Source organism: Kluyveromyces lactis (genome assembly GCF_000002515.2).
Source record: "Kluyveromyces lactis strain NRRL Y-1140 chromosome A complete sequence".
Classification (NCBI taxonomy): Eukaryota; Fungi; Ascomycota; class Saccharomycetes; order Saccharomycetales; family Saccharomycetaceae; genus Kluyveromyces; species Kluyveromyces lactis.
In genome coordinates, this window is record NC_006037.1 from 607,925 (window position 1) to 635,545 (window position 27,621).

Consider the following 27,621-nt stretch of genomic DNA (forward strand, 5'->3'; position numbering starts at 1 on the left):
TATGTTAGAATGGTTATAAGTCTCGAGGCGTTTCTTTTTCTCAAAGCATCAAGGCTAAAAATTTTCCAATATAAAGAGATGAGATGAGATGAGATGGATGAGATGAGGCGCTGTAACTTGACGGGTGAGGGTTAGATCTTGTTCAATCTAAGGCATATAGGTACGCAAAACGGCAACAATGGTTAAAGGATTCAAGTTGAAGGAGCTTCTGCACCGTCGTAAGGCTATTGACCAAAGCGAACAGAAGGTAACATCCAAAAAGACCAAACAACCAAGTCCATCTAATGCTCAGGACGAGGAGCCAGTGATAGTCACCAAGGATGACTTGAGAGCTGATGAGGACGTTGAACCAGAAGTTGAATCAGAAGATGAAGAAGAGGGGGTAACCGGCGAGTACGAGAGCCACGCTTTGTCCAGAAAAGAGAAGAGAAAGTTGAAGAAGCTGTCCAAGAAGCAGCAAGCCGAGGAGCCTTCGAAGAAGGGAGAAGAAGAAGAGGAAGAAGAGCAGGAAGAAGAGCAGGAAGAAGAAGAAGAAGAAGAATCTGATAATGAGAGTGACGAAGAAGATCGTCTAGATCTTGAGAAGTTGGCAAACAGTGACTCTGATTCCGATTCTGATGAAGAAGAGGAAGAAGAAGAAGAAGAAGAAGAAGAAGAAGAAGAAGAAAAGGAAGAGGAAGAGGAAGAGGACGTTCCTCTATCTGATGTTGAAATTGACGAAGATGCCGATGTCGTTCCATACCAAAAAACTACCATCAATAACGTAAAAGCTATGAAGGATGCTCTAGAACGTATTCAAAAACCATGGGAAAAGCATTCATTCCAAGAACATCAATCCGTCACCTCTCAACTCAACACCGACGAAAAGATCAAGGACATCTACGATGACACTGAAAGAGAATTAGCATTTTACAAACAGTCTTTGGATGCTGTCACCATCGCCCGTGAAAAGCTAAAGAAATTGAAGGTCCCATTCAAGAGACCTTTAGATTATTTCGCCGAAATGGTTAAGAGTGATGAACATATGGACAGACTAAAGGGTAAATTGATAAAGGAGGCAAGTGAAAAGAAGGCCCGTCAAGAAGCTAGAAGACAAAGAGACTTAAAGAAATTCGGTAAACAAGTGCAAGTGGCTACTCTACAACAACGTCAAAAGGATAAGAGAGAAACACTCGATAAGATTAAGGACTTGAAGAAGAAGAGAAAGCACAACGAAATCGGCGGTGACGATTTCGATATCGGTGTCGAAGACGCCGCCCAATCGGAAAAGAAGCATAAACCAAATTTCAAGAGAGAAGCTAAGAATTCCAAATACGGTTCAGGTGGTTTGAAACGTTACAAGAGAAAGAACGATGCCCAATCCTCCGCTGAAATGCCAGAATTCTCCCAAAGAAAGATGAAGGGTAAGGCACCACGTCCAGGCAAGTCCAAGCGTTCAAGAAGACACTGAGAGTAACTAATAGAGGAGCAAGAACGTACATGTACAATAGCATTACCACCACGAGATACTTCTTCCTCCATAATGTATGTAAATTCATGTATACTGCAAGTATATGTATTACGTTAAAGAAATTTTTACCCGGACATGAATAATACAAACGTGATTTGACTATCTCGTTTAAAGCCGTTTCGAAATCACGAACTTTGGAACATTCCACCATACTGATTGCGTTGAAGTATATTAACAGGTTATGTACCATTCAGCTGAGTTCAGCAGGCAATTCAATTGAGGAACGTTCTACCATTGGTACCTGAAACGAATAGACAACGAACCTGATAGATAGAATGAGTGATAACAGAGCCCAGTTTTTGGAAGTGTTCCCATCATTAGTACAAGAGCTTAGAGACATCTTGGCCGGGTACGGTATGCCCGAAGAAGCCATCGAATGGTACGAAAAATCATTGAACTACAACACCCCAGGTGGTAAGTTGAACCGTGGTCTTTCTGTCGTTGACACATACGCGCTTTTGAAAGGTTACAAGTCAGTGAGCGAACTATCTGCAGAAGAGTACAAGAAGGTTGCCATCCTTGGTTGGTGTATTGAACTGTTGCAAGCGTACTTCTTGGTTGCTGATGACATGATGGACCAATCGATCACAAGAAGAGGACAACCATGTTGGTACAAAGTGGAAAACGTCGGCGACATTGCGATCAACGATGCATTCATGTTGGAAGGTGCCATCTACTGTCTGTTGAAGAAACACTTCAGAACAGAGCCATACTACGTCGATCTATTGGAATTGTTCCATGACGTTACTTTTCAAACCGAATTGGGTCAGTTGTTGGATTTGATCACTGCACCAGAGGACAAAGTCGACTTATCCAAGTTCTCTTTGGAAAAGCATTCCTTCATCGTTATCTTCAAGACTGCATACTACTCTTTCTACTTAGCAGTGGCACTGGCCATGTTTGCTGCCGGTATTACCGACTCAAAGGACTTGAAACAGGCCAGCGACGTATTGATCCCATTGGGAGAATATTTCCAAATCCAAGACGATTTCTTGGATTGTTTCGGTAAACCAGAAGATATCGGTAAGATTGGTACCGATATCCAAGACAACAAATGTTCTTGGGTCATCAACGTTGCATTGAAGAATGCTACAAAAGAACAAAGAGATATCTTGGACGAAAACTACGGTAGAAAGGATTCTGAAAAGGAACAAAAATGTAGAGCTGTATTCAACGAATTGAACATCCAAGACATCTACCACAAGTACGAAGAAGAAACCGCTTCCAACTTAAGAGAGAAAATCGCTAACATCGACGAATCCCGTGGGTTCAAGGCCGAAGTTCTAACCTTGTTCTTGAACAAAATATACCACAGAAAGAAGTAGGTAAAGCATATATTATCTAACCATTTTAGATCACGTGCAACTAAATAAATAAAAGTAAGTTTCACTACCAGTATCACTGTATACGAACCAATAATACTACGTTTCGGCCTTTTCGCTTCTAAAAGACGAAGTCTTGAAAATCTTCCAGCGAGGGAAAAAGCTTTATATATAAGAAATAAGCTTTAAACCTCTACTTATTCAGATATTCAAATGATGCAAAGATGGAAAACTATTATACATAGTTTAGTCTCTGACTCAGTATCCGCAAGACCAAGAATTAAAATATTAAGACGAAATGGGTGGTCCACATGCTAAGGCTTACATGGGCTGGTGGGGTAGTATAGGTTCCCCAGCCCAAAAGGGTATTACTACATACACTGTTTCTCCATATGCTCAAAAGCCATTGAACAACATCTTCCACAACGCTGTTTTTAACACATTTAGAAGAGTTAAGAGCCAAATTTTGTACATGGCTCTTCCAGCTGCTTTGTACTGGGCTTGGTGGGTCAACTGCAGAGACTACAACGCTTACTTGTACACTAAGGCCGGTAGAGAAGAATTAGAAAGAGTTAACGTTTAAACAATGTTATTACAACACTAGACTAGTTCCTTTCTTTCTTCTGTCCAGGTTTAAAAGCTTACATGGAAAAAGAGGTGCGGCAGCACCCTTTTGACACTTTTATCAACATTCAAGATATATTTCTCACGTCACAAGAACATTTTTTATCATGTCAGGCCATCGAAAAGAGTTTCAGTATTATTAGATACTATTGAAAAGGAGAGAGCGAGTGGAAGTTCACATCCTCGGTTTTTAATTCTCTCTTTTCGGGTTTGGCTCAGTACCGTATTTATTGGAGGTTTTCATCAAGTGGTTACTCCCCTCAAATATATCTTCTATACTTCACTGTTTATACGAATTTGAAAAACTACTTTATTATGAATACTTACATCTGCGTGTCAAGGGCGTGATCGTCGTGCTCATATGTCGACGATCGGTGTGCTTGCCTGTTTTACATGTATATATATATATAGATGGATAAGTTTCTCCACTAATGAAAGTCACGTGACGTTATTACTTTCCCCCCGTAAAGGGTATTTAATCCAATAAAACGGATTTTAACGAGTTTCCAATATCAAAACATTAGTCGATTCTCACTGTTTAAAGGGTAAACAGGAAACATCGCTATCGACTGGTACTCAACGATTTTATTGTTACGAGACAAGCGAGATATTGAAGATAAGAAACTTATCGTCTTCTTTTCTTTCTATTCTTTTTTTCCTGGTTCTTCAAGGAAAGAATCGATACTCTAGTGTGACTCGATCCACACTCGCACTCATTTTGTTTTCACCAGGAGATGTCTTCGAGCTATAATGTTGGCTCAGGAATGAAACGGTCTAATACCCCAACGTTGTATGAACGAGATTTCCCTAGTGAGGTGGTTTCGGTTGGATCATTACAGTCTTTGACTCAAAGAGAGGATAATGAAAGAGACTCTTTCAAACTACGACATAAGAATGACTCTTATAATCATGCGGTAAATTTTAACATCGGCTCTTCTAGAACTAGTGAATCTTATCAAGAATCCAGTGATTATGAAGAGCAGCTTTCCTTTAAGCCAAGAAGGATGCGTAAAGGTGATACGAATTCTACGCTAACCAATACAAATCTCAGTAACAACGACAACGATAACAGTACTAATAATAGTAATAGTCGTTTGACTAGGGTTTACTCAGAAACAGAGAAAGCGAATTTTCACGATGTGACTGGTGTTCGTATGTATGATGATATGAAGTATAGACCAATGCATTTCCAAAATAACAGCAATGACAGCGATGATAGAGTTTCGATTGCACAAGATCCGATCCCTATTGATATTGAACCAAAACCAGACGTTGGAGGGTACCGTCAGGCAAGACATCAGCATGTAATAAGGCGTAGATTCTCGTCTGGAGAATCCCCCTTGAGATCTCCTTACTTCAACGAACGTTATAACCAGGGCCTGCCCTTGTTCAATGATATGCAAGATGAGTACATCCCAGATTTCGATTTTGCTGAGGCCGTTTCGCAGTGGCAAAGCTCAGATGATACCAATATGCTTTCACGTTTCAATACATGGGAACCAGACTATCTTGGTAAGCCACAGAAGGAATCAGTATTGAAACTAGACGATTTGCATTCCCAAGTGGCTCCTATCCCTTTACCAAATGTTAAAAATGAGCAACAGCCTCAAATTCCTATAGCAAGACCGAGCTCATCATCGTTATTTTCTGCATCGTCTCTGAGAACTCCACCTGCCCAAATTGAAATATCAGAACATGACCTAGATAGAATTATGAGATCTATTCCATCGGATTTCATCAATATGCCATTTTCCCAACGTAAGAAGATCATACAGGATTTAAGTCCCAACCATGACTATAAGACTATTATGAACATTTTGAAACGTGAGAAATTAAGCCACAGTGGCTCAACACATAACGTGAGATCCAGACATGGATCAGTTGCATCGAAATACTTGAACTCTTTTACCCCCGGTTCTAGTTCTTTCAAGAGGGACGATAAAGGGTCTTTCATTTTGGGTCATAGACTTGGCAAAATAATAGGGTTCGGCGCTTGGGGTATGATCAGGGAATGTTTCCCTTCTACAGATGAATCTCAAAACCAGAATAATACTTGTTGCAAGGCGATGAAGATTATCAAGTTCAAGGACAATCGAAGTGTAAAGAGGCAAGTACTACGTGAAATCTCAATATGGTCGAAACTTTCCCACAATAATATTCTTCCTTTAACAAAATGGAAATTAGACGATGATCTGGTGGCATATTGTTTAACAGATAAGATCGATCATGGAACCTTATACGATTTAGTTGTTTCTTGGGGCGAATGTGGTAATTCAAAGATTAGTTTAAGAGAAAGGTGTCAAGCTACATCCGCCTTAGCGTTACAATTAATTGATGCTGTACAATATATGCATTCTAAATTCATTGCACATGGAGATATAAAGTTGGAAAATTGCCTTCTAGAAAAAAAGTCTGAGAACTACAAAGATTGGAAGCTTGTATTATGCGATTTTGGCATGAGTCACTTTTATGGCCATTTCAAAGATCAGATGGAAAATGAATCAATTCAACTGAAATCCCTATTTGATGGGTCTACTCTTCACTTGAAACGAAGACCCTCAATTCCAAGATCTTCCTCTTCAACGAATAATTCTTCTTTACGGTTGAAATCAAGGTTAAGACAAATAGTGAACGATAAAAAATTAATTCATGATGATACGACTTTGGGTATTCACTCCGTACCAAAGAGCACTCGTTCTAACCTAACCAGCTCGTTGAACCAAAAAACAGACATTACATTAACACCTAACAAAGATTTGCATGAACATATCAACGATGACATGAGCAGAATTGGCTCTTTACCATACGCTGCTCCGGAGTTACTAGAACCCAACCCTCCTCCCATTGGACCAAGCGCTGATATATGGGCCATTGGTGTTTTAATTTTCACCATGCTTACCGGCAAATTACCTTTTAAACATGAATACGAGCCCAGACTTCGTGCAATAATAACTTCAGGTAAATATGATAAAACGACACTACGCCAAGTTTGTAACTGTGATATGAACTCGAACTTGGGTGTAGATGACCAGGTGGAATTCCAAGGTCTATTCAACGCAGTGAAGGGCTGCTTAACGAAAGACTTAACCCGGAGATGGGAACTTGATATGGTGAAAGTAGCTCTGGGTAAGCATTGAAACTAATCCTAAACTAACAAAATATTTTCTACTATTCTGTCCTTGTCAGTTATAACCCTTAATTTTTAATTCAACAAGCATACCAATAGCATTAATAGTAACGCATACTGTTACATTGACCTTTTTTCTGATGTTTTACCATTCTCAACAGCATAATACTTAATAATTTTACTGAAGTATATAACGATAACTAATGAAAACACCAGCTGTCTTAACAATGACGGCGTTGTAAGCACTTTATTTGTATGTAGTAAGCGTTGATAATGGCGTTGATTAGCCAATAATAAATCAATCACGTGATATACATCAATTATGGGTTAAGAAAAAATTTGATGAAACCAGACATAGAAAGCTTTAATCCTTTCTCTAACGATAGTCCAGGAAGAAAAGCTGTGCTTTCCCGATCAGTAGCAGCCTGCAGCACACGACCTAACTGAAGTTCACACTGTGACTGTTATAACATGATTTATTTGAAGTCTTTTTTGAAAGTCATTGACAACTCAGGTGCTCAAATTGCCGAATGTATCAAAGTACTTGGAAAAGGTTCGCCAAAATCTCCAGGTAGAATAGGTGACAAAATCGTCTGTGTGGTGAAGAAGGCTAAACCATTAACACAAACTATTACTGGGCAATCCAATAACAACAGAGTGAAGAAAGGTGATATTGTACACGCTGTGGTGGTACGTACCAAGCAAAGAAATATGATACGTCCTGATGGATCAACAATTGCGTTCGGTGACAATGCTTGTGTATTAATCAACAAGAATAATGGTGAACCTCTAGGGTCAAGAATTATGGGTAACGATGGTGTTGTCGGCAGAGAACTAAGGGAAAAGGGCTACAACAAGATTTGCTCTCTAGCAAGTAAAGTTTTGTAAATATGTTTCACCACTGGTAAATATCGATTACGACTGCGCAGGGCTTTTAGAATCATGTATATAGATAATAAAAAATAGAAAATATCGTTAGTAAAGTTTATGAAAATGCCATGATAAATATGATGGATACGCGACTACCAACTTATTGCTCATTGACAGTGATATCAATATTTTATAAGTGTTTCAAAGAGATGTATGTTTATCTTAAATATAGATAAAAATGATGCGAAAGAAACTAATCTAAATCTGCCAAAGTAGCAAGGCCTTCAGCTATGAAACAAATTTTGGTGTTACACCGGCCTTGGTGGATATGTAACGCAGCATTTTGTCCTCTTCATCCACGAACTTTTTAGCAATGAATCCACCGTTATCCTTTTATTCGGATCAACTTGGAAGATATGATAAAGTGCAGCAGTTCTGTACCGGTTCATACCTGGAGACACATGTTTCATTTCGTCAAATACATAATATTGTCCATGTTTTTCCATATCCTCGAGGAATGCGTCATATACTGAATCCTTGCCTTTGATAGCAATTTTCCATAAATAATGGCCTAAAACCATAACACAGTAGATAATACCACAGCTCCAGCAATCAACTAGTCTTGGATCGTATTGTTGTTTTGGAATAAACTCCTCAGGCGCAACATAAGGCTCAGATCCTGCTGGTCCGGTTTGGAAATGTGCTTTCTTTTCCCAGGCTGTTTGGAACACAGAACTTGTACCAAAATCACATATTTTTAATACACCTGTAGGGAGAAATAGCAAGTTTTCTGGTTTAATATCACAATGAGCTACACCGTGAGCATGCATGTATTGAATACCATGTAGTAGTTGTTTCATGAAGCAATCTGCTTCTAATGGATGTAAAACTGAATCAGATTTTGAGCTTCTTGTAATCAAGCTGTATAGATCACCTGAAGGGCAAAATTCCATTACTTCATAAAATGCGTTAGGTGTTTGCATTAAATCAATAACGTTTAAAATGTTAGGATGTGTTCTTGCCGAAGATCTTCTGCTTTTGTTACCACCACTCAACGATAATCCTATCACAAATTCTGAGGTTAGTCTTGTGCTAAACTTCTTTGGAGGCTCATCAGGTCTTGGCTTCAGTTCTTTTACCGCATAGAATAACTTGTTATCATGGAAATATGTATTATCTTTCAGATCAGGTTCATCTGGGTCAATAAATTTATAGCATAGTTTTACAACCCCATAGGCACCTTGTCCAATGATACCGATCGACTTCCCGTATTTCTCACATAAATGCTGCTTTCGTGGAGCAGAAGAAGGTTCATTGGAGGAAACTGCATCAGACTTAGAGCCCTTCAAACAAAATCCGTTATCGATCTTTTCGGTTAATTGGTTTATCAGTTTCAATTCGTTAGCACCAATGACGGATTTTTCGTTAACAATCTTTGGTACATTGGCTGATTTATTTGGTCCCTTATAACCATCTTCATCAGATTCGGATTCGTCATCAGATGGGTTCGAATTTCCAGAGGACTGGTTGTCATAATCCGCATCTGAATCGGAATCAACACCATTATTTCCATTATGCTCAAGTTCCTCATCCGCATTATGATTACCGTTTTCCTCGTCTATTATCTGACTGAGTCTCTTGTGGAAACTAAACCGGTTTGCTGGCAATAACGACAATGCTGTCGCCAAATTCTCTCCATCATCGGCAATGGTACGGTGAGTCTTAAAAAAACCAGAAAATGAAAACGAGCTCTTAGGTTTGTTCAAAGATTGCTCTAAATCATGTACTATAGGCACCACTTTCAAGTGGTGAGCATGATGGCCATCAGGATAGACACTAAACTGATCCGACTTGTAAATAGCTCTAGATTCAGACTCGTGGCTCATAAGCAGATCAATACTTGATGTATTAGACCTTTCTCTATTCTCGACTGGATGATTGGGATTTTGACCAGGATTAGACAATGCCCTTGGACGTAGTGAAAACGAGTTCAGTCTCTTCCGTTGCGTTGATCTCGATCTTCTCAGTGACGAAGCTTCTACGGTGTCAGGAGATTTTGAAAGCTGTGTATCAATACTACCGCATACCATCTCATCCAAATCGCCCATTAGTTTTTCTAGTAGTGGATATTTATTATTTGGCTCTTGCTCCTCATTTGAAAAGGATGACGATCTATTCGATGAGCTTTGCCTCTTCCCGAAAGCCAGGTCTGTCGACTCCTCATCCGACGCCAGCGGACTTGTCTCGTGTATGACGTTTGGATCCACTTGTCCAGTACCTGCTCTAGATGTGAGCGACAATTTCGCAAGATTGGATAAACTAACATGTCTTGTAGGAGAGAGGCTCGGTGACGCTACACCTCTCCGACTGGTCTGCAACTCTTTTTCTTTATTAGCAGCTAAATTCTTCAATCTATCCTGTTTATCTTTAGTGGCCAAGGTGGGGACTTCCGGAGTACTGATACTAGATGGTGCAGCAGCAGCAGCAGCAGTAGTAGGGCCAGTATTGGCGTTTCCCCCTCCTGACTTGAACAACCCTTTTAACGACTTTGAAATAGATAGAGACCTCTTCAAAGAGCTTTCTCTGGAAATACGGGGCTCAGAAGAGTCCACATTAGATGAAGCCATTATGGATTAAATCAGCAAATGAAGATATCAAATATGAAATAAAACAACAAGGAAACGTTTAAAACTCTAGAAATCTGATATCAAAATGATCGTTAAACCTATCGCTTCCCTAAGTGTTGTCAACGTACGAAAGGGTGCCTTGCTTATATGTTTTTTAAAAAACCCTCTTTGATATGATATTTTACCCTTTGATTTAGAAATCGCTTATTGATCTTATTAGATAAAATAAACGCAAAACACTTGTTGATTAAGCAGAATAATGCCAGAATATCAGAATTGCAACTATCGAAACTGCAATCGCTAGTGTAAATCCTAGTATTTTCCTTCCCTTTCTCTAAGTAAGATGGGTTTTCCCGGAAAATACGATATTGTTTTCCCTTTAAAAGTTTAGAACAGAAGCAAACTAAAAGCGAGAACTTGAAATCAGACCCAAAAAAACACGTTTAAGTTTATGCACAACCTAATAGCATCAACCAGCGATGCTAATCTAGCCAAAAAACGTAATGCAGCAACTGAACTGGTAGACACAAGCCTCTAAACTGTTTCAAGTTGTTGTTATATATGGGAAAAAAACCTTTAAAAATTTGTTTAAATGATCTTCTTTGAAAAATAAGGCTTGTAATGTTGCAATTACGTATTGTGAGGCTGCAATTTATAGATCAGGGAAAAGGAAAAGGAAAGGGTTCTTCCATGCGTCAGCGAGGGGCCCAGGGGCTGGGCAGTGGCTGAACAAAGCTCGTATGAGTTGAGAAGGAATGCTTGTGGGAATATTGAATATGTGTATATGTGTTGTATATGTGAGAGAATTGTGTAAAGTGGGCTATCAGTAGTTGGATCATTTGGTTATAGCGATACGATCTGATGCACGAAGTCTTTTATGGGCCCTATCGAACTTAGGATAACCATTATTGCACCGTATAAGACGAAGGAAAGGGAGCTGATAGCAGCAGCTCTTCTATCTACTGTTAAGAGGTAGCTGGTGGCGATGGCACCGCAGTTACAGCCTAGAGTTAGGCCTCTGGTGACGAAATCATCGCGAGGTACTCTGAAGAAGTCAAGCATGGGACCTCCGGATAGTGCACCTACGATACCACTTAGCACTGTAATGACAGCCATTACGGTAACGGATCCTTCGAAATTTTCGATGACGGGCATCCCCAAGGCTAAAGTGATGCTTCTTCCAATGAATCCAATGGAGTTATATGAGCTGATACCGATGTTGTAGCATATAAAGGGATTTAACATTAGAGTGGCAGCACATAAAGAGATGGTTGGGATAAGAAGCACGACAAAATGTTTCTTTAGATCGCTTCTGTAAGTGTACATGGGCATCGATAATGCGACAATAGAGACGTCCATACAGGAGGAAAAAATATCACCGGCGCCAGGCCAGTTCTTGTTTGGACCTGATACACTAGTATTTGTGAATAATGTTAAGTATGTTGTACCAACCTTGTATTCACGAAGATCCGAGAGGAAATATTTGATTTGGCGATGTTTAATGAGTGATGAGATCAATTCAACGATCCAGAATAGAGCCACTGAACAAATAACAGGATGCAAGAATTTCTTATACTTAGGATTTGGCAATAATGGTGCATCGGTGACGATGAAGAACATGCAAATGGCGGTAAATAGTTGGAAAGGCATGATGTACCATGAAAAATAGTATGTGAATATAGTTGCGAAAAACCCCAATCCGTATAGAACATGATGCAAGTGATCGTGCCACATGTTTACGGTGAAAAGATGTTCCATTCTGTGAGAGAACTGCCTGGTGATGGCTCTTTCACACTCTACCTCTCTATTTCTATCAGAAAATTGATCATGAGAGGTAGATCCACAGAAACGTTTCGATGCCATTGGAACCATGGCTGCATTATTACGAGAATGTATCAGAGCAGGCTGTAATAACAACTGATTTGTTTCAGCAGTTGAGTCAGATCCATGAGTGTTATCCTCGTCATAAATGTCCTGCACATTTTGAGTGATCCCTAATCCCTTGTCGTTAGGAAGTCCAATTTCACTACCTCTTAGAATGTCAGCATCTAAATTAGCAGTATCACCCATTGCCAAATGATGAGTAAGATTTGTACGAGTTCTTTGCAATGGGAACCCACTATTTGAAGCAACGTTGACTAATTGGAAATCTTCAACATCAGGATCCGAGAAAATGTCAGCAAAACTATGAATATCATCATCGTCTTCGTTTATGTCCAGTGTACTTTCTTCTTCAGTAGCATCTTCATCCGCAGAACTGTATCCATTCTCAGCATCACGAAGAATATCCTCTTTACTGCCGAGTAAAGAAGTCCGTTTCCTTCCATTCGACCTACCAAGGTGGCCAGTAGCCAGTGCAAACAGCTTTTGACCAAATATAGTTACGTATGCCAAACAAAACCCGGTGATTATGTACATGAACACGAACGAGGCAGCTATTAACATAGCTTCTCTAAAAGATATCCAGGGACTCAAAGGTAAAGTGACAAACGCTGGTGTAAAGAATAAATTCATCCATCTCAAAGCCCAACTTAAAGGAACATCGATGACACCAACAATCTTCTGAGTTAAGTTCTCATTAATCATAGATAAAACACATAAGAAACAGAAATTTACCAACATTACAGCAACTGATGCAGGAAATTTGATCCCTATCACATCTTTAATTAATATATTAACTCCATATAAGATCATCATGATCAATATCACACCGATTGGAACGAAAACGTACTGTTTCAACAAACTGTACTTATAAATATGCAAAAAATCAACGAATGATCCGGTATGCCTCACGGCAATACTTCTTACCGTCATCTTGGCTTCTGAAGTTGTGAGAATCTCCTGGTATATTAGTTATCCCAATTAGCGCTTTCCTTCAACTGAAATGATGATAATAACTGAACAGTAACCTTGTAAAAATAATAATACCGTTCTTGGTTGTTCAGTGCATGTTTGAAAGAATGCAGGTCAGAGTAAGCAACTAGAGAGGGATATATATGAACCTTAAAATTTGCTTAATGTTGATATTTCAGTGAGTAATAATCCTATAAAACGTTTGATGAGATGGCACTACCGGACAAAAACTGATAAGATTGTGCCATCCCAGGATGGGCTTGGCTGTTGTGCGGTTGAATGGGAGAGAAAAAAAAAGATACAAATCACATGACTTTGATAAGCAAATGAGCTACCCTGACGTTGCTCGTTTCTCAAGAAATTAGGCCTTGCTGGCGCAATCGGTAGCGCGTGTGACTCTTAATCACAAGGTTGGGGGTTCGAGCCCCCCGCAGGGCTTTCTTTTTTCCCATTTTCTCTTTTTCTGATCTTCCCAACTGCCTGTAATACTGGTAAGCCCAGTTTTTTTTTAAACTGCCAGCAATAATATCCAATAACTAATTCTTAACACTCAGGTTTAGTTCATCACGAACTCCATTCACCAGTTCTTCTATTTTCAATTATTTTTTTATTTTCTAACGCTACTAGATATCCTTAGATATTATATTTAGTATACATAAGGGAATGGTCCCGTTCCATTCTCTTTCTGAGAGTGGAAGAACGAAAGATCAAAGGTTCAGAAAATCAGTTCAGCGTAATAATTGATAAGGGCTCAGCCCTTCCCAATTAGCATTCGTTAATACTGGTATTCAACACCAGAACTTGTACATTCTGTAGTAGAATGGTTTGGAAGCGATAAAAGCCTTTTCTTCGGCAATTTCTTGTTTCAAAGCTTCGATGTCAGTTTCTCTTCTACCAGTATCGATATCAATATTCTTGGCTCTGATAAACAACTTCCAGTTTTTCTTCCAGATCTTGTGACCGATGTAGAACGCAATCAAGATTGGGAACGATAGGTAAGCTTCGAAGAAGGCAGATGCACTTGGTTTATCACCAATTGGGAACAAAGCGATCCAGAATTGGGCCATCAAGATCAAAATAATCAATACGAAACCGTATACGGAACCCCATACACCAGTTGGTGCGGTGAAACTGAGTTCAGCAGTGGTTCTGTTTTGTGCGGCCAAAGCTCTTCTAACTCTGATGTGACAAAGCATGATACCACCCCATGTAAACAAAGAGGACAAACCAGACAACGCCAATAACCAGTCGAATACTTCACCTTCCTTTGGAGATGCAGCAATGAAGGATAACAAACCAAAGACACAAGTGACAATAATACCGACCAATGGTCTACCGGTTCTGTCAATGTAACCAAAAATCTTTGGTAAAGAACCTTGGTTAGCCAATGCAGCCATGGATCTTGAGCAAGCAAAAACAGCAGAGTTACCAACAGATAGAACAGCAATCAAGATAACAACGTTGATCACAGAAGGTAAACCTTTAATACCGGCATTTTGAATGGAAATAACGAATGGGGATGCAGCAGCATCGACAGAACTTTGTCCAATCAATCTATCACTGGTGTATGGGACCAATAGACCGACCATCAACAAGGCAAGGATATAGAAAAGAGTAATTCTCCAGAACACTTGCTTAGCGGCACTTGGTAAGGACTTTCTTGGGTTTGCAGTTTCGGCTGCGGCCAAACCGACCAATTCAGAACCAGCAAAGGAGAATGCAGCAGTAACGAACACGGAACAGACACCCTTGAACCCATTAGCAAAGGCACCTGGGTTATGCCATAGCCTACCACCGATGTAACCACCTTGTGGGCCACCACCACATACAAGAATGACACCAAGAATGATATATCCAATGACAGTGATAACTTTGATGAAGGAAAAGATAAATTCAGCTTCACCGTAACCCTTAACACCAAAGAAATTGATAGCGACAATCACCACATAAAACAACGCAACAAACCCATCTCTATATTTATCTGGAGTACCCCAGTAATTCACCGTAATAGAAGCAGCAACAATTTCCAAGGGAAGCACAACTAACCATTGCAACATATAAATAGTGTTAAAAGCGAAACCGAAGGATTCATCGACAAATCTGGATGCATAAGTGGTGAACCCACCAGCGATAGGGAAAGTGACAGCTAACTCACCCATGGCCATAACCATACAGTAAATCATAGTACCGGTAAGAGCCCAACCGATCAAGATACCTGCAGGACCGGCAGTAGCCAATGCCTTACCAGAACCAACGAAAAGACCGGTACCAATAGCACCACCGATGGCAATCATCTGCAAATGTCTTGATTTCAAAGTTCTTTTCAAAGGCGCATTAGCTGTAAGAATGGCCATTTTCTCGGCGTCCGTTAAATTAGGATCCAAATCCTGAGTATCAGCTCGCTTGAACGAGTCCCTGAACCGTTCCCACCTGGTACCCTCGACTGGAGAAGCATCAGATTGCGAAACATAGCTGTTTTGTTCGTGGAATTCACCAGATTCCAGTTGAGTCTCCTGGTCAATGGAGTAATCTAACTTCTTCTCTTGACTCATGGTAGAATTTTACTTTGGTGTTTGCTTGGTGTACTATTTGCACACTAAAGAACCTTCGACTAATACTTAACAGGAAGCGACAAAAATCTAATGAATCAGGACCCTTATTTATAACATTATCATCACAAGATTCCAGTATATGTTGTCGCTGATCGATAGATCAGACACACTATCAGTTGATCAACACAACGGATAAACGATTATCGCTTATCATTCTTTTTCCCTTTGAACCTTGTAGCGGAATGGACTGACTACGGTAGATTATCTTGTCAAGGTGCCTCTTCGGCGAACCGTCAAAAACCCTTTGCACTGTGTAAACTGATTCAAACCTAGGACAGAACCTGAAGCAAAAAACTCTGTCATCCAGACCACATCATAGATAATAACTTATGTTGCCATAAAGACAGTAAGATCTGCCATCCCACTGCTCCACTTTCCCACATTACTCCAGTATCTTCAACTGATACTGACTACTGATATCGAAAAACATTCGTCCCTAAACATTCATTGTTTCGAGCCTTTCTGACGGATGGAATCATCGTGATCGTAATGAGATGTGATTTATGCATATACTGAAAGGTTGCTATCAGCTCTGTCCCTAATCTAAGATTAAAGTAAGAAAGAAACAAACAAACAAAACAGTCTTAGTTACAGTGAAAAATGGCACCAAAAGTCTCAGAAACGGACGCAGCGGCCGCAGCGGCCGCTGGAATTAATTTAATCTTCTTTTGCCCAGAGGCCGGTTAAAAACTAGTGTTTTCTGTGTTCTGCGGCGGTTACTGTGTGACTCGAGCGAAGATGCCTTCGATGGGGAAAATGTTTATCTGTGTTTGGCGGTGGTGCGTGGGTGCGTACATGTACGGAAGGCACTGGCGAGAGTTTCTTTTTTTCTTCCAGATTCGTTTTTGTGGCAAGAATAAACGGGAAGGAGTTGCCGTATGTCTTTGCCGGTAACACCCATACACTTTTGTGAACACGTGACCTTATAGAACTCTCTCAACTAGAATGCATTCTCAATTACAGTGGATTAGATCAGTTCTGCAATTGATACTCCAACCTTGAAGCGGCGGGGAATTTGATCCTGATGATAAATCTCACACGGATTCGCACGATAGCGTTGTGGTTTTGACGAAATGTGTTATTTCACTACCATTGCCACTCTTTAGTTTGGATACATGGAAAGGCCCAGTACAATGACACTCTTGATGTATTAATCGCCGAAGGGCGTTTCTCTTTCAGCCGATCAGGATAATTGCAGCCTCTGTAATGATACTTCGGTTATCCAGTGTATGCTTGAAGTTATGCGAGGGAAGTAGGCAACGGGAGAGGGTAATGTATCTGTGATATCTATGTATATGTTCAAGTAACCTTTGACGATGATGTTCTGTTGTTTGAGAAATATCAGATCAAAGGTTATCTATCAGATCACGTGATTTGAATATGCATATATTATGTTGAATGATGCTTGGCATTATACACAGAGGATAACGAGAAATCAGTACGTCGGCTATGATACTCTCAGTTAGTTTAGCTATCACCATGCATCTGGATACCGTCTGCATTATAACGCTAGGGTTGAACATATTCAGTTGATTAAAGGCTCGACCGTATGAAAACTACCATCGGAACATGGGTTTTAGGGAAGGTGAGGGAATAAGATGACTTTGTGGAGCAGATGAGATTGAAGAGAAAGTGCGTTTTTCAAGAAATTAGGCCTTGCTGGCGCAATCGGTAGCGCGTGTGACTCTTAATCACAAGGTTGGGGGTTCGAGCCCCCCGCAGGGCTTTCTTTTTTTTCCATTTTTCCTTTTTCTGATCTTCCCAACTGCCTGTAATACTGGCAAGTTCTAACCAATGCACACTGACTGAAGGGTTATTTGAATATTGAATATCTGATGAACGTTTATTTATCATAAGATTTGTGTATGTAAAGCTGATAGATATCTGTAGATTTTATACAAAAAGTCAGGCAATGTTCCTATTTCTCACAACAGTGAAAGAATGTAAGATCAAAGGTTTTAGGTAACCATTCCAGCGTAATAGATCGGGGCTCAGCCCTTCTCGATTAGCATTCGTTAATACTGGTATTCAACACCAGAACTTGTACATTCTGTAGTAGAATGGTTTGGAAGCGATAAAAGCCTTTTCTTCGGCAATTTCTTGCTTCAAAGCTTCGATGTCAGTTTCTCTTCTACCAGAATCAATATCAATATCCGAAGCTTTGATGAACAACTTCCAGTTTTTCTTCCAGATCTTATGACCGATGTAGAATACGATGTAAATTGGGAAAGATAAGTAAGCTTCGAAGAATGCTGCAGCACTCGGTTTACCACCAATTGGGAACAAAGCGATCCAGAATTGGGCTATTAAAATTAATATAATTAGGATCAAGCTGTACACGGAACCCCATACATCAGTTGGTGCAGTGAAACTGAGTTCAGCAGTGGTTCTGTTTTGTGCAGCCAAAGCTCTTCTAACTCTGATGTGACAAAGCAAAATACCACCCCATGTAAACAAAGAGGACAAACCAGACAACGCCAATAACCAGTCGAATACTTCACCTTCCTTTGGAGATGCAGCAATGAAGGATAGCAAACCAAAGACGCAAGTCACCACAATACCGACCAATGGTCTACCGGTTCTGTCAATGTAACCAAAAATCTTTGGTAAAGAACCTTGGTTAGCCAATGCAGCCATTGATCTTGAACAACCAAAGACAGCGCAATTACCAACAGATAGAACAGCAATCAAGATAACAACGTTGATCACAGAAGGTAAACCTTTAATACCGGCATTTTGAATGGAAATAACGAATGGGGATGCAGCAGCATCGACAGAACTTTGTCCAATCAATCTATCACTGGTGTATGGAACCAATAGGCCGACCATCAACAAGGCAAGGATATAGAAAAGAGTAATTCTCCAGAACACTTGCTTAGCGGCGCTTGGTATGGATTTTCTTGGGTTTGCAGTTTCAGCAGCGGCCAAACCGACCAATTCAGAACCAGCAAAGGAGAATGCAGCAGTAACGAACACGGAACAGACACCCTTGAACCCATTGGCAAAGGCACCTGGGTTATGCCATAGCCTACCACCGATGTAACCACCTTGTGGACCGCCACCGCAGACAAGGATGACACCAAGGATAATGAACCCGATGACGGCAATAACTTTGATAAAGGAAAAGATAAATTCAGCTTCACCGTAACCCTTGACACCAAATAAATTGATACCGACAATCACCACATAAAACAAGGCGACGAACGCATCCCTATATTTAGCTGGAGTGCCCCAGTAATTCACCGTAATAGAAGCAGCCACTATTTCTAGAGGTAGTGTAATTAACCAACCCATTGCGTATACAGTGTTAAACGCAAAACCAAAAGATTCATCGACAAATCTCGATGCATAAGTTGTATACCCACCTGCAACAGGGAAGGTAACAGCTAACTCACCCATGGCCATAACCATACAGTAAATCATAGTACCGGTAAGAGCCCAACCGATCAAGATACCTGCAGGACCAGCAGTAGCCAAGGACTTACCAGAACCAACGAAAAGACCGGTACCAATGGCACCACCTATACCAATCATTTGCAAATGTCTTGATTTCAAAGTTCTTTTCAAAGGGGCATTAGCTGTAAGAATGGCCATCTTCTCAGCAGGTGTTAGACTTGGATCCAAGTCCACGGTTTCAGCTTCCCTGAAAGAATCTTTGAACCGTTCCCATCTGGTACCCCCGACTCGGGAAGTATCGGATTGCGAAACATAGCTGTTTAGTTCATCGAACTCGCCAGGTTCCAATTGAGTTTCTTGAACAATGGAGTAATCCAATTTTTTCTCTTCAGTCATGATAGAAATTACTTACTTCGTTATTGCTTGGAGCCTGATAGTAGGCCGACTATCAACAATATTGCACCTACTTTCTAGGTCAGCTATTCGAAAATCAATGAATAATCACCCCTTATATATAAGATTCCAATAAAGGGGGCTCCAAAAAGATCTCAATATGTATCTGATCTAAAGATCAGACACTATCAGTTAACAACTAATCAATGCAAAAGTCAAGACCGCCCAGAATTCGTTCTCCCTATCAACTCTGGAGTGAAACGAACTATTCTACGGCATATTGTGTTGCAAAACGGTCATTCCAGTGAGCTGAAACTGACCCTTCATCCAGTGGACTGGACCACCATGAACACTGAACCTAGCCTTAAACTTAAATCAAAGGCATTATGTCACTCATTTTAGCCGATAGACATCTAAGGTTTAATTTCATTTCAATAATTGTGGCCGTTCCTTAGGTTTTTTGCAGCCGTTTTCTGTGCCTGTCTACTGATTCATTCCTTAGATTACGAAGAACAGATAACATGCAGATACCATATTACACGTTTCGCCATTATAATTCGATCAATCTGATATATTCGAATGCTGGGGGACGAAAGGTTTTCGATATACTCAGTCAGTATCATTCGCAGGAAAAAAAAGCATTGCAGTGATCTGAGAGATGATGTGAAATCCAGTTAGACATATCTTCTTTCATCTTTATGGCAGCCAAAATTATTATCTAAGATAAACCAAGCATGTTTCTACGGCATTGACTGCGAGGTAATAAAAGATATGTGTTCGAGGGGCAAAAAGCTTATCTGTCGTTTTTGTGGCCAAAATAACGGTTGCTAAAATTCGGAAGATTTGACCAGTACACGTGAATTTCACGTGAGGTATTCTTTTCCATTTTTTCTCTTTTACTCACTGATAGTACCCTAGCGTAATAGCAGTGGACTGGATTCTGAGTCTGATTCTGAGTCTGAATAAGCTTCTACTGAGGATACAGATTCTAGCGAATCTGTATCTGAGTCTGCATCCCGATCATGATCCCGTCTCTTCTCTGCTCTTTCCATGACGTCGTTCCAGTCTGCAAAAATCACGTAATAACTTTGCACTAATCCTATAATTAACATTCCAACACCGATACCGATCCATAGCCCATTCAATTTCATGTCCATGTACCATGCCAAGAAAATTCCCAATGGGATGGCTACCAGATGGTACACAACAAGGTTCACTATGCTTCCGATGTACTGTAGTCCAAGACCACGTAAACATGATCCACTGATCGCATTCAAAGAGTCGAATATCTCCACTATACCGACCAACGGTAACAGTTGACACATTAACTGGATGACTTCTTCGTCCTTTGTATAGATATTTGCTATGCTCCTCTTGTCCACGTTGATTATCAAACAGTTTAGCAGTCCAACGAATAAACTAGACCCTATACCGAGTTCAGCACTCAATTTGGCACAGTTGGGTCTTCTACATCCAATGAAATTTCCAATTCGTGTACTTGATGAGATACCGACAGAGAATGGGATCATGTACAATAACGCTGCCGTGGTGGAAACAGCGGATTGGGCGGCCAAGTATGGAGTACCAAAATAAGAACTGAATAGGGTTAAAATCTCATAGGATAGATCTTCTGCTTCTAACATCACGATACCGGGAACAGCAAGTTCTGACAAAGCTTTCCAATGTTTTAAACTCTTGGAGTTAAACCCACCCCAACATTTGTATCCGTCCACGTATATAGCATATAACGATAGCAAGGTGACCATAGTCCAAAAATTGAGTACAACAGCAATAGGTGCTCCGATAAATCCCATACCTATTCTTTCATTCCACACCAAAGTGTAACTAACAAACATGTTCCAAGGAGCACATATCATTAAAACGTAGATCCCTGCATCAAAGATACCTTGTGCTTGTAAGAACCGCTTTAAACTTTCGAATATGATGTAGGCCGGAGCACCGAGTATACTGACTCGAAGGAATTTCGCGGTCATATGGATTAATTCTGGTTCATGCGGCATTACTAAGGTCAACAATGTTTCAGACCACCACCATATAAATCCGAACGGTATGAATACTGTAAATGAAAACATGATACAGCGCTGCATGTGAACACCAACACTGTAATAATTCCCAGATCCGTAGGCTAATGGACATAGTGTATCCAAACTCGTGGCTATACCTTCAAAGATAGCATACGTAATGTTTGTGGTCATTGAAGCCAAAGAGACCGCTGCCAATTCTGTCCTCCCCAAATGACCCACCGTTAACGAGCATACCACGGGGAACATCTGTTCCAATAAGAAAGTGAAAATCAATGGGATTGAATACGATGCCAACACTTTGAGTTCACTATTTGCGGTTACTTTAGCATGGCTTAAATCTTCTTCTTTCATGCTGCCCACATCTTGAAATACCTGCGGTACTGAACCTCGACTAGTTACTGATATTAGCGACCCACGTCTCCTGTTGGGACCGCCTGCACCACTACCGCCAGCACCACCTGCATATGCTCTATCATGGAAGTCTTGTTGCAATTGCTGTCTGACCCGGTGCATAAAGTCGTCATATGCTATTACATCCGCTTGTTCTGAGGTCCCATTCTCAAGGTCCTCATCTTCGTCGTTCTCACTGTTCTGCGATGATGAGAACCTTCTCTCGTGCTCCTCTAAGAGCCAATCAAGATTTTGTTGTGATACGTTGCTTGGTTCTGATACCCTCGAGGGCAATGACACCGTCCGACTTAAGGGTTCTCCGTCCTCATCGTACTCATCTATATCTTCCAAAACTTCGTCTAAATCGTCGTAAACAGACGGTTCTCTAACACTGCTTCCAAAATCCTCATCCAAAGTGTGATAACTACCTTGCTCATCTGGATGCAACCCTCGCCTCAACCCACGATGTCTGCGTTTCCTTAAATACTTCCGTAATAACGGATTCTTCTTGTCTCTGCTCACTAAATCGAACCCTAGCGAAATGCGTCTATGGTTAGTTGCAATACCAATACCATTTGTTCGAAGCTTCGGATGAACCTGAGACAACGTCTTTCCAAATAGTGTAGCCATGTTGCCTATTGGTGCGCTTTCAGAGACCACTATTTCGATAGCTTTCGCCTGTTTTTCTGCATCTCTTCACAAAGAGCACAAGATGTCAAAGTCGAATATAGAATAAGAATCGAATAAATGCTAATTATAATAATACATTACATGATAGAATTGAAAATATTTACATATGAGGATATATATATATATATACGAGCGGCAGGAGTGAAGAAATGTGAAGACCATGAATGGGTCATACCAACCTTCGTTGATCATTGCTTCTTCTTCTTCTTATTTAGTTTCTGATTAGCAATTTCCAGTCGACATTCTGGACAATACCACTGACCCTTTGGAGGTTCCGTTAAGTTGACACAACTGTAATGGAACCATTCGTATTTACAGTTTGGACCATCGCACGCCACCATCTCACCGTATGATACTCTTTGGCAGAAACAGTACAACTGCTTGTCGTCTTCTTCGCCGCCTTGGTTCATCTTGAACAAATCATCGTTATATGCCAAAGCATCGAAAGTCGGATCTCTACCGATACCAGCGTTAGGACTCACGTCACGAGACACTGTTCCTGCACGCTGATGAGACCTAGATCTCTCTTTCTTCTGCTGTTTTCTCTTCTGTCCTTTCCCGTTCGCTGATGATGAAGAGGCTGGCCGTTTCCTACCAGAACTGGAACCTGATCCAGCCGTTCCGTTACCAAGGCCAGCGATTCCAGCTCCTAAATCAACAGATCCAGCCTTCTTATCCGAAAGCTCATCATCCAAGGGTGCAAGTAACCCATCTTCCTCAAGTGACTCGATGTTGGCCTTGATCTTGCTCAAATGTTTCGTTACTAGATACAATGCTGTATTGGCTAATATGCATTTCTGTTGTTGCAAATCGCCGCATCGCTTCATCTCTTTTTCTACCGTCTCAGTAATGGATCCCTCTTTAGGGTCCTTGGTCAACGAACCATGCTGTTTCACAAGTTTATGAAGCACGTAATCCTCCCGTAGGTACTGCTCTCTTGAGCTCACCAGGGTTTTATCTGCTACCTGCATTTCATCCATGATATGATGGAACTCTGATTTCAAGTTCGCAACATCCTGTGTAGCTTGCTCCAACGCACTCGAAGGGTCCTGTGGTCGTTCGTTAATGCTACTCATTCTTCCATACAGCCTTCCAAAATGCTAACTGCGCCTGCCTAGCGTTCTTTGTACAGCTTCTTCTCTTACATACGTATCTTTGCTATTTCAATGGAAAATTGTTTGCCAGATTGCTTTAAAGCTTTCCCTGGCTTTAAAGGCTTTGAAATAGAAAAAGTCATGATAAAGGGACATGGTTTGGTACTTCACAAACATGTTTCCATTAGTTTTTGGGAGTATTTATTATTCAGAAAAGCTAGTCCTGGCATATGAGCTTATTTGAACTCTGTTAAAGACCGAATTTACCACGATTATAGGCGACGACAGTTTCTTTTGTTAACTTTACCTTGAATCTAAACCATGGTGTTCTATTCATTTATTCTACGCAAGATTTCCAACAAGATATTTGGCGACATTAAGATTGGTGAGGGTGAGGATCCGTACTATGAGGAAGTTACTTTTGTGAAGAAGTCGTTTTGGACTGGAAATAGCCAAGTTGTGCATAAGAAGCTAAAGAAAGCAATTCCAGATTATGTCCCATTAAATGACAGAACAGTGTTGCAACGGGTTAGGAAAAGAGCTTACAGGCTTGATATGATGTTTAAGATATTTGGGATGAGAGTTGGATGGCTCGGTATCATTGGACTTTTGCCAGTGGTCGGTGACCTAATATGTTTGTACTTGTCATGGACAGTGTTCCATGAAGCACAGAAGATTCAAGGTGGTTTGCCTGTGCCCTTGCAGGCAGAGCTCTTGGGGAACATCTGTATCGATTTCCTATTAGGGTTGATTCCCATTGTTGGTGATATCGTTGGGATTGCTTATAAGGCAAATTCCAGGAACACACTTGCATTGGAACAATACTTGAGAAAGAAATACGGTGGTGAAACCATTGCCGCATCTCCTGTAGAATTAGGTTCTGTCTCCCCAGGAAGGGACCCAGACTTGGTAAAAGGCTTGAAACAGACATAAGCGAGAAGCCGTTTGTGCTAATGTACAATTATTATCCTGTTAAGAAAAGTTATATATATATATACATACTCATACCGCTATGTATAATGCTAAATCCCAGTTTTATATTATCCTAGAACACACCCGGTAGCTTCTCAATCACATAGGAGTGTCCTCCAACACTCATCAATGGGATCCCCGGCACTTTCCTCACTCTCTGCTTTAAACCAGCATCGTTCGTGGCAACAATGTAACACTTGTGCTGCAACACTCTATGAACAATACAGTCATCCGCATAAGTACCCTTATGCGAACAACTTAGCCTCTTGATTCGCGGATCACGAGCTAGCTTCAACGCTATACGATACTTGGGACCCAACTTCTCTAATTCAGCCATCACACAGTCTGTTATCAATATGTTACACTTGGCCAAAAGACAATCCATCATACCTTTCACTATGTCAATCTTCTTTTGAATAGAGAAATTGATGAAATTTGTATCGATGAGTACCTGATATGGAGGCTTGATAGCTTCATTATATTGGAAGAACAATGCACTGGATACTTGTGGAATGTTTTTAGTCAACTCAGGATCATCTTTCTTAACCTCTTTTGCCTGGTTCGATTTGAGTCTTGAATCCTTCTTTGCATTCAATGTCCGCTTCACAAGCGCAAACTTTCTGGTCTTCTTAGCCTTACCCATGACACACACTAATATTACTCTCCCTAATACCGATATCAGAATAATATCTAGCGAGGTACGGAAGTATGTATTCCTGTTTGCATCTGCCTCATCTCATCTCATCTCATTTCATCTCATCTCGTCGCTTGTTCATATTATTAAAACGTGAAAGAATAATACTAAAGGTTTTTTGAAAATTTTCAGTGAAGCACTGTGCATCTGACCAGCATAAGACAAAAAGAAAGGGAAACACAATCTGCTACATCGGATGGAGTATGGTGGTATGAGATTAGACAAGGCAAGTGAGTACTGTTTGATAGTTGCTCGATGTTTACCAGATATATAGAAACATTGGATCTTTCTCAGTTTATTAAAGTAGTTTACTTAAAGTATATATCGAACGGATTAGGAAGGAAAATCAGTTATACACATCACATTCTATCAACAGGGGTTAGACCCAATAGACGCATACCGTTATTTAGGACTTGTCTAGCAGCGCCGTATAGAGCTAAACGGGCGGCAGCTAGTTCTGGAGTTTGACCAGCGACCCATAAGACGTCATAACAGGAAGACACTTGATGGGTTAGCTTGAACAAGTATGTGACGACAGTAGATGGTTCGTGAGTCTTGATAGCGTTTCTCAATACGTCTGGGTATTGTGCTAATAAACGGACCAAGATCACGGCAGCTGGTTCGTGGAGTAGAGAGAAGTCTGCAGAGACCCATTGGTCTGGGGTAATGTCGGAAGCGTTTCTTTCCACCGATCTCAATCTGGAGTGAGCGTATTGCAAGTATGGACCAGTGTCACCTTCGAAAGAGGTCATTCTTTCCCATTTGAATTCGTAGTTGTTGATACGCTTGGCTTGCATATCTTGGATCATGACAGCAGAGATACCAACCAAATCGGCGACTTCGTCTGGGTTTTCAATTTGAGCATACTTAGTTTCGTTCTTTCTCATCACTTCATGCATCTTTTCCTTGGTTTCTTCCAAGATGTTGTCTAAGAATACAACGGTACCCTTTCTAGTAGACATACCTTGGACCATACCGAAGTTAACGTGTTGTAGTCTGTTGGCCCATTCGAAACCCAATTGCTTTAGAATTTCGAAGAATTGAGCTACATGCAAATCTTGTTGACAGGCAATCACGTAGATCATCTGGTCAAAGTGATATTTCTCGTAACGATCCATAGCAGCACCAACGTCACGGGTTAAATATAGTGTGGTACCATCAGATTTTTGGACGATGGTCTTACCCAACTTTTTGTTAAATTTGGTCAAATCGATCAAAGTTGCACCTCTATCCTCATGGGTCAAATTCTTATCCTCAAACATCCTCATTGCCTTGTCCATTTGTTCTTTGGAAACTTGAGATTCACCAGAGTACACATCGTACTTGATGTTCAAACGAGCATAGGTTTTGATGTATTTTTCAATGGATAACTCACGGAATCTTTTCCATATCTTCAAAGCTTCTGGATCACCATCTTCCATCTTCTTGAAATAACTACGGGCCTTACCATCAGTGGATTCTTCTTCTGATAAGGTGTCACCCTCATTTTCGATATCCTTGTTGATACGGACGTACACTTCGAACAAATGGTTAATTGGATCGTTTCTCAAGGCTTCTTCATCACCATATCTTTCGAAACCAACGGCCAAGACACCAAATTGTTTACCCCAATCACCCAAGTAATTTATTCTAGTGACATCCCAACCAAGTTGTTCGTACAAGTTAGACAAGAAACCACCGATAATGGTGGATCTCAAATGACCAGCATGGAATGGCTTGGCAATGTTTGGAGAAGAGAATTCAATAAGAATCTTCTTGTTACCACCGAGTGGAGAGGAACCATACTTTTCCTTTCTGGTCAAGATATCTGGTAGAACAATCTTGAATAAGAATTCTGGCTTGAAGAAGAATTGCACAAATGGACCGTTAGCCTCAACTTTTTCCAAATAATCACCACATGGGAACTTAGTAGCCCATTCTTCAGCAATTTCCTTTGGGTTGATACCCTTCTTTCTGACCAACCTTGGCACTGGAATCAAAAGATCACCTCTTTCTAAAGTGTTGGTCCATTCCAAAGCTGGATAGATTTGTTCTGCTGGCACATCAGAAATCTTGGCCAATTCCTGGGTGATGTAGTTTCTCATCAAATCAACGACGTTAACATCAGGATGAGATTCGGCAACCTTAGTTGGTTCCTCAATAGACAATTTTTTCAATTGGGAAACAATACTTGATGACATTCTAGTATTATTAATATGTGGGGATCTGTATGACGATAATGCTGCAGTATATGTTCTTTCTGAAAAGATAATGTGCTTTGTGGTACGAATTATTGATGATAAAACAGGTGAGCTGAGTCTTCTTAGCATGCACTAGTTTTAAAATCAGGGAGTATCAAATCTTGTAAAAAGTGCTGTAGTCTATCTTTCCTATTCAGTTCGGATAATACTACTGGTACCTTT

The 27,621-nt window shown here is 40.5% G+C and overlaps 14 protein-coding genes and 2 non-coding genes across 16 annotated transcripts; 8 read left to right on the forward strand and 8 right to left on the reverse strand.

The window, feature by feature from the left end:
- Positions 1–178: 178 nt before the first annotated feature.
- On the forward strand, positions 179–1,450 carry EBP2 (Ebp2p; the record flags this gene model as incomplete). Its single annotated transcript, XM_451299.1, has 1 exon — positions 179–1,450. The coding sequence occupies one exon, from the start codon at positions 179–181 to the stop codon at positions 1,448–1,450; it is 1,272 nt and encodes a 423-aa protein (XP_451299.1).
- A 335-nt stretch (positions 1,451–1,785) lies between these two features.
- ERG20 (bifunctional (2E,6E)-farnesyl diphosphate synthase/dimethylallyltranstransferase) lies at positions 1,786–2,835 on the forward strand (the record flags this gene model as incomplete). Its single annotated transcript, XM_451300.1, has 1 exon — positions 1,786–2,835. One exon carries the CDS (start codon positions 1,786–1,788, stop codon positions 2,833–2,835), a length of 1,050 nt encoding a protein of 349 aa, XP_451300.1.
- Positions 2,836–3,130: 295 nt separating this feature from the next.
- QCR8 (ubiquinol--cytochrome-c reductase subunit 8) lies at positions 3,131–3,415 on the forward strand (the record flags this gene model as incomplete). Its single annotated transcript, XM_451301.1, has 1 exon — positions 3,131–3,415. The coding sequence occupies one exon, from the start codon at positions 3,131–3,133 to the stop codon at positions 3,413–3,415; it is 285 nt and encodes a 94-aa protein (XP_451301.1).
- A 775-nt stretch (positions 3,416–4,190) lies between these two features.
- NNK1 (protein kinase NNK1) lies at positions 4,191–6,593 on the forward strand (the record flags this gene model as incomplete). The annotated part of the gene is made up of 1 exon (XM_451302.1): positions 4,191–6,593. The coding sequence occupies one exon, from the start codon at positions 4,191–4,193 to the stop codon at positions 6,591–6,593; it is 2,403 nt and encodes an 800-aa protein (XP_451302.1).
- A 461-nt stretch (positions 6,594–7,054) lies between these two features.
- On the forward strand, positions 7,055–7,471 carry MRPL38 (mitochondrial 54S ribosomal protein uL14m; the record flags this gene model as incomplete). Its single annotated transcript, XM_451303.1, has 1 exon — positions 7,055–7,471. The coding sequence occupies one exon, from the start codon at positions 7,055–7,057 to the stop codon at positions 7,469–7,471; it is 417 nt and encodes a 138-aa protein (XP_451303.1).
- A 290-nt stretch (positions 7,472–7,761) lies between these two features.
- Positions 7,762–10,080, reverse strand: KKQ8 (putative serine/threonine protein kinase KKQ8; the record flags this gene model as incomplete). Its single annotated transcript, XM_451304.1, has 1 exon — positions 7,762–10,080. The coding sequence occupies one exon, from the start codon at positions 10,078–10,080 to the stop codon at positions 7,762–7,764; it is 2,319 nt and encodes a 772-aa protein (XP_451304.1).
- An 843-nt stretch (positions 10,081–10,923) lies between these two features.
- On the reverse strand, positions 10,924–12,894 carry KLLA0_A06842g (LrgB family protein; the record flags this gene model as incomplete). Its single annotated transcript, XM_451305.1, has 1 exon — positions 10,924–12,894. One exon carries the CDS (start codon positions 12,892–12,894, stop codon positions 10,924–10,926), a length of 1,971 nt encoding a protein of 656 aa, XP_451305.1.
- A 404-nt stretch (positions 12,895–13,298) lies between these two features.
- On the forward strand, positions 13,299–13,371 carry KLLA0_A06864r. Its single transcript has one exon. It is a non-coding gene; the product is annotated as a tRNA-Lys (tRNA).
- A 350-nt stretch (positions 13,372–13,721) lies between these two features.
- On the reverse strand, positions 13,722–15,485 carry KLLA0_A06886g (amino acid permease; the record flags this gene model as incomplete). Its single annotated transcript, XM_451306.1, has 1 exon — positions 13,722–15,485. The coding sequence occupies one exon, from the start codon at positions 15,483–15,485 to the stop codon at positions 13,722–13,724; it is 1,764 nt and encodes a 587-aa protein (XP_451306.1).
- A 1,713-nt stretch (positions 15,486–17,198) lies between these two features.
- On the forward strand, positions 17,199–17,271 carry KLLA0_A06908r. Its single transcript has one exon. It is a non-coding gene; the product is annotated as a tRNA-Lys (tRNA).
- A 302-nt stretch (positions 17,272–17,573) lies between these two features.
- KLLA0_A06930g (uncharacterized protein) lies at positions 17,574–19,337 on the reverse strand (the record flags this gene model as incomplete). The annotated part of the gene is made up of 1 exon (XM_451307.1): positions 17,574–19,337. One exon carries the CDS (start codon positions 19,335–19,337, stop codon positions 17,574–17,576), a length of 1,764 nt encoding a protein of 587 aa, XP_451307.1.
- Positions 19,338–20,248: 911 nt separating this feature from the next.
- Positions 20,249–22,399, reverse strand: KLLA0_A06952g (uncharacterized protein; the record flags this gene model as incomplete). Its single annotated transcript, XM_451308.1, has 1 exon — positions 20,249–22,399. One exon carries the CDS (start codon positions 22,397–22,399, stop codon positions 20,249–20,251), a length of 2,151 nt encoding a protein of 716 aa, XP_451308.1.
- A 248-nt stretch (positions 22,400–22,647) lies between these two features.
- YNG2 (histone acetyltransferase YNG2) lies at positions 22,648–23,535 on the reverse strand (the record flags this gene model as incomplete). The annotated part of the gene is made up of 1 exon (XM_451309.1): positions 22,648–23,535. One exon carries the CDS (start codon positions 23,533–23,535, stop codon positions 22,648–22,650), a length of 888 nt encoding a protein of 295 aa, XP_451309.1.
- Positions 23,536–23,874: 339 nt separating this feature from the next.
- Positions 23,875–24,486, forward strand: KLLA0_A06996g (DUF4112 domain-containing protein; the record flags this gene model as incomplete). Its single annotated transcript, XM_451310.1, has 1 exon — positions 23,875–24,486. One exon carries the CDS (start codon positions 23,875–23,877, stop codon positions 24,484–24,486), a length of 612 nt encoding a protein of 203 aa, XP_451310.1.
- Positions 24,487–24,598: 112 nt separating this feature from the next.
- FCF1 (rRNA-processing protein FCF1) lies at positions 24,599–25,168 on the reverse strand (the record flags this gene model as incomplete). Its single annotated transcript, XM_451311.1, has 1 exon — positions 24,599–25,168. The coding sequence occupies one exon, from the start codon at positions 25,166–25,168 to the stop codon at positions 24,599–24,601; it is 570 nt and encodes a 189-aa protein (XP_451311.1).
- Positions 25,169–25,578: 410 nt separating this feature from the next.
- On the reverse strand, positions 25,579–27,528 carry KLLA0_A07040g (arginine--tRNA ligase; the record flags this gene model as incomplete). Its single annotated transcript, XM_451312.1, has 1 exon — positions 25,579–27,528. One exon carries the CDS (start codon positions 27,526–27,528, stop codon positions 25,579–25,581), a length of 1,950 nt encoding a protein of 649 aa, XP_451312.1.
- Positions 27,529–27,621: the final 93 nt, after the last annotated feature.